The following is a 4,490-nucleotide window of genomic DNA, read 5'->3' on the forward strand; positions in this document are numbered from 1 at the left end:
GTGTGTGTGTGTGTGTGTGTGTGTGTGTGTGTGTGTGTGTGTGTGTGTGTGTGTGTGTGTGTGTGTGTGTGTGTACGTGTGTTACTGTATATGATTGGGGCCAAACCCTCAGACCACTTCCTGTAGGAGTAAATGTGCCGTCTTTCAGTTCCTGGGTTTGTTTCAGGATCAGAAGGATCTGGTTTCAATAAAAATCAGGTTCTAAAAGGATCCAAACCTGGACTCAAAGATAAAACCAGACCAGGTTCTGCCGGGTCGGTATTTATTGATCAGGAACCGAAGCTGTGAGTGAAAAACCAGCGTTGTTTCAGGTCTCTGAAGGTCCAACCACAGGGTTTCAGTCGGGTTCTGGTTCTGGTGGTTCTTCTCTTTCTGACCCGTTCTGTTGTAGACCAGCTGCTGTGTTTGGGATCCTGGTTCTGTTGGACCCAGTTTGGTCCAAACTTCTGCTGTCAGTCTTGATTCCAGAACCCTTCGGTCCACAGAGGAGTTCATGACCTTTGACCTTTGACCTGCTAATATTAGCTTAAAAAAACAACTAAACCTAAACTGAAAGGGGGATTTAGCTGAATGCTAGAATTGGCAATTGGCTAGCAAAAAGCTAAAGGTATGAAATTGTAAGCTAGCTATGATGAAGATTTGCAAAAGCTAATAAGAATAGACTGCAGCTAAAAGTAGCAAAACACTAACAGCTAAAGGTAGTAAAATGCAAACCATAAGCTAAAATTTTTATGACTAGTTAGAAGTTGAAAATAGTGAAAAGCTAGCTAATAGCTAAAAGCAGCAGAGCAGTAGCAAAAAACAAAAACAGATGCTAATAGTAAGAAAATCAGTTAACAGCTAAAGGTAGTAAAACACAAACTATAAGCTAAATATTTCATAAGGCTAGCTTCTAGTTGAAAATAGCAAAATGCTAGCTGAAAGCTAAATATATGAAATTAAGCTAAGTATGATAAAGGTTTGAAAAAGCTTATAAGAAGAGACTGTAGCTAAAAGTAGCAAAACACTAACAGCTAAAGGTAGTAAAATGCAAACTAAGCTAAAATTTTCAGACTAGTTAGAGGTTGAAAATAGCAAAATGCTAGCTAAAAGCAGCACAACAATAGCTAAAAACAATTATGAGCATGAAAAAAACAAAAGCAGTAGCTAAAGCAGATTTCAAAGAGAAAAAGATGTTTTTGAAGGAATTGTAGAAATCTGAATATTTTTCTGTTTGTAAATAAAGTTTGATCATTTAAATGTATGAAAGTTACAAAAAGCTAAAGTCACAGCAGCTACAGTATTTCCTGAATGAGCCGAATGTTTTGATCCATGAACGACTATTTGAATTTAAAACAATCATCAGTTTGATTCAACTGGTTTTTATTTCAGCTGATATTTGTTGATTTATTTTTCGGTTCCACTGGTTCCTTCCTGTTTTCTGCCCTCAGGTTGACCACCTTTGGCCTCAGCATCATGGCCTACACTCTGGGCTCGGCGCCGGACGGGAAGACCCGCAGCATCGGACCTCAGCACTGCGTGACCCGGGTGGAACTGTCCGTCACGGCGTCCAGCCTGCTGGACCGGGACGTGGCCTCCAAGTCCGACCCGTTCTGCGTTCTCTTCCAGGAAGTGGACGGGAACTGGGTGGAGGTACGATAACCGGCCGGCAGCTATATGACGGGTCAGAACCAGCACAGATGGGTCAGAACCAGTACAGATGGGTCAGAACCAGTACAGATGAGTCAGAACCAGTACAGATGGGTCAGAACCAGCAGCTTTTTAGTGGAAAGACGATGATTAAGTACAGAACAGAGGCGGAGCTAGACTTTTTAACAAGGTGGGGCCAAAGTGTTTTTAGGGGGTCTACATACAATATGGTCCCCCACATATAATGCAGGGATGTTGCAGGAGTGTTTCAGGGATGTTGCAGGAATGTAGCAGGGATGTTGCAGTAATGTTGCAGTAATGTTGTAGGAATGTTGCAGGGATGTTGCAGTAATGTTGCAGGGATGTTGCAGGGATGTTGCAGTAATGTTGCAGGGATGTTGCAGGGATGTTGCAGGGATGTTGCAGTAATGTTGCAGTAATGTTGCAAGAATGTTGCAGTAATGTTGCAGGGATGTTGCAGTAATGTTGCAGGGATGTTGCAGGGATGTTGCAGTAATGTTGCAGTAATGTTGCAGGAATGTAGCAGGGATGTTGCAGTAATGTTGCAGTAATGTTGCAGTAATGTTGTAGGAATGTTGCAGGGATGTTGCAGTAATGTTGCAGGGATGTTTCTGGAATGTTGCAGGAGTGTTGCAGGAATGTTGTAGTACTAATGCAGCGATGTTGCAGGGATGTTACAGTAATGTTGCAGGAACGTTGCAGTAATGTTGCAGGGATGTTGCGGTAATATTGCAGGGATAATGCAGGAATGATGCAGAGATGTTGCAGGGATGTTGCAGGAATGATGCAGGGATGTTGCAGGGATGTTGCAGGGATGATGCAGGGATGTTGAGGTAATGTTGCAAGGATAATGCAGGAATGATGCAGGGATGTTGCAGGAATGTTGCAGGGATGATGCAGGAATGTTGCAGGGATGTTGCAGGAATGTTGCAGGGATGTTGCAGGAATGTTGCAGGAATGTTGGAGGGATGATGCAGGGATGTTGCAGGAATTTTGCAGGGATGATGCAGGAATGTTGCAGGGATGTTGCAGGAATGTTGGAGGGATGATGCAGGAATGTTGCAGGGATGTTGAAGGGATGTTGCAGGGATGATGCAGGGATGTTGCAGGAATGTTGCAGGGATGTTGCAGGAATGTTGCAGGGATGTTGCAGGGATGTTGCAGGAATGTTGCAGGGATGTTGCAGGGATGTTGCAGGAATGTTGCAGGGATGTCAAATTTTTACATTTGTGTTTAAACATGTTAAAACTAGCAGGTCAACTAAAAGCTAATTTTGCTGCCATTTTTAGAAGCTTCTCAGTCTGGAACTAATGTTGATCTGTAACTCAAAATGTTGGAACAAAACATAAAATCACATGCTTTTATTTAATATTTTTTCTTTTAAATAGCATGAGCTGGAAAGAAAAAGAGACTGATCCAGAAAAACTTTAAAAAATGATGCAGATTTTTGCGTTTTGAAGAATTTTACTTTAGTTGAACTCTTCTGGTTTCTCTGGGTTGTTAACATGTGAAATCTTCTGATGTAAACTTGGTCAAATGGATTCTGATTTGTGTAAAAAAATGATTCTGGTGCAACGTGGTAAACAAAAACAAGCTGACAATTGATTACCCAGAATTCCATGGTGCGCAGAATGAAAGATAAAACCTCGTCTCTTTGTTTACCACAGAACTCTCATTATTTCCCTTCATTCTTCTGTAAATGTTTCTGTTTTCGGCCTCGGCTGCAGCTCCAAATCAAAGTTTGTAAGTCCTGTCAGCTCGGATTCACACGTCTTCCTTTTGTTTCTGAATCTTATCGAACATTTCAGCTGTTTTCAGCTGCGGTTCTGAGTTGACTTTAGTGAGGAGGTAGTAAAAAGTTCAAACTGTGACCATATTAGAACTGGGTGGGCTTGTGGTTTGGTGGGGCTGGCTGCTCCGGGCTGTTCTGGAGCTTGTGGGCTCAGGTACGGGTTTTCTTGCCAGACCGCGTCCAGCTGGTCTCAGGTGTGTGCTCCTGGATGTGCTGGTTCTTCTTTTTCACGGGGACTTTGTTTGTGCAGGGATGGTGGGATAGAAACACAGTGTGGGGTGGTGGTAGCTGTGAGTCGTTCCCAGCAGCCCCTCTGAGAATCATAAAGTTTTTTATAATGACGCCACTAAAACAGCTGAAACTCTGTCAACGTTCGGCTGATTTTTACATCTTTGCTTTGTGTGTGTTCACCGATCACTTCCTGTGTTCAGAACAAAAAAACGTGATTTTATTTCTAAATTTTGTAACTTCTTGCTCTCAGTCTCGTCTTTAACTCTGAAAACAAAAATCATGAATTTTTAACTTTTCCCATCGTGTAGATTCTACTGAGCCGCGAGGGGACATGGGGGGTCTTTTTCTTTTTGTGTTCCCTCTTAAAAGTCGTTTATCACTGTCGTGCTGCCGGTTTATTAACAAACTCACATGTTTACAATTAGCGAGTTAATTTACTGCTTTAATTCAGCTTTAGAATGAATATATCACACAACTACACATGGAGGTATGTCATATGCTGATATTTGAACACAGGGCAGCCACACAACATCAATGTCAATTTCACGAACTTGAAGCAACACATCCTGTTTTAGTAACCGGATATTTCAAAATAAAAGTCTGATTTAATTCAGTTCATGTATAAATCAAACTTTTGCGTGGGAACGCAAAACAATATTGCGAGGTAATGCAAAAATATTGCGAGGTAACGCAAAAGCATTGCGAGGGAACGCAAAAGTATTGCGAGGTAACGCAAAAGTATTGCGAGGTAACGCAAAAGTATTGCGAGGTAACGCAAAAGCATTGCGAGGGAACGCAAAAGCATTGGGAGGGAACG

The 4,490-nt window shown here is 42.0% G+C and overlaps 1 protein-coding gene across 1 annotated transcript in view; it reads left to right on the forward strand.

The window, feature by feature from the left end:
* Window positions 1-4,490, forward strand: part of cpne2 (copine II) — a gene marked incomplete at its 3' end in the record, with an annotated part of 19,893 nt that overhangs the window by 1,044 nt on the left and 14,359 nt on the right. Inside the window, 1 exon segment of the mRNA XM_014012225.1 lies at window positions 1,431-1,632. Coding sequence (XP_013867679.1) covers window positions 1,456-1,632 — 177 coding nt within the window.

The sequence above is a fragment of the Austrofundulus limnaeus genome, unplaced genomic scaffold, assembly GCF_001266775.1.
Source record: "Austrofundulus limnaeus strain Quisiro unplaced genomic scaffold, Austrofundulus_limnaeus-1.0 Scaffold89, whole genome shotgun sequence".
NCBI lineage: Eukaryota > Metazoa > Chordata > Actinopteri > Cyprinodontiformes > Rivulidae > Austrofundulus > Austrofundulus limnaeus.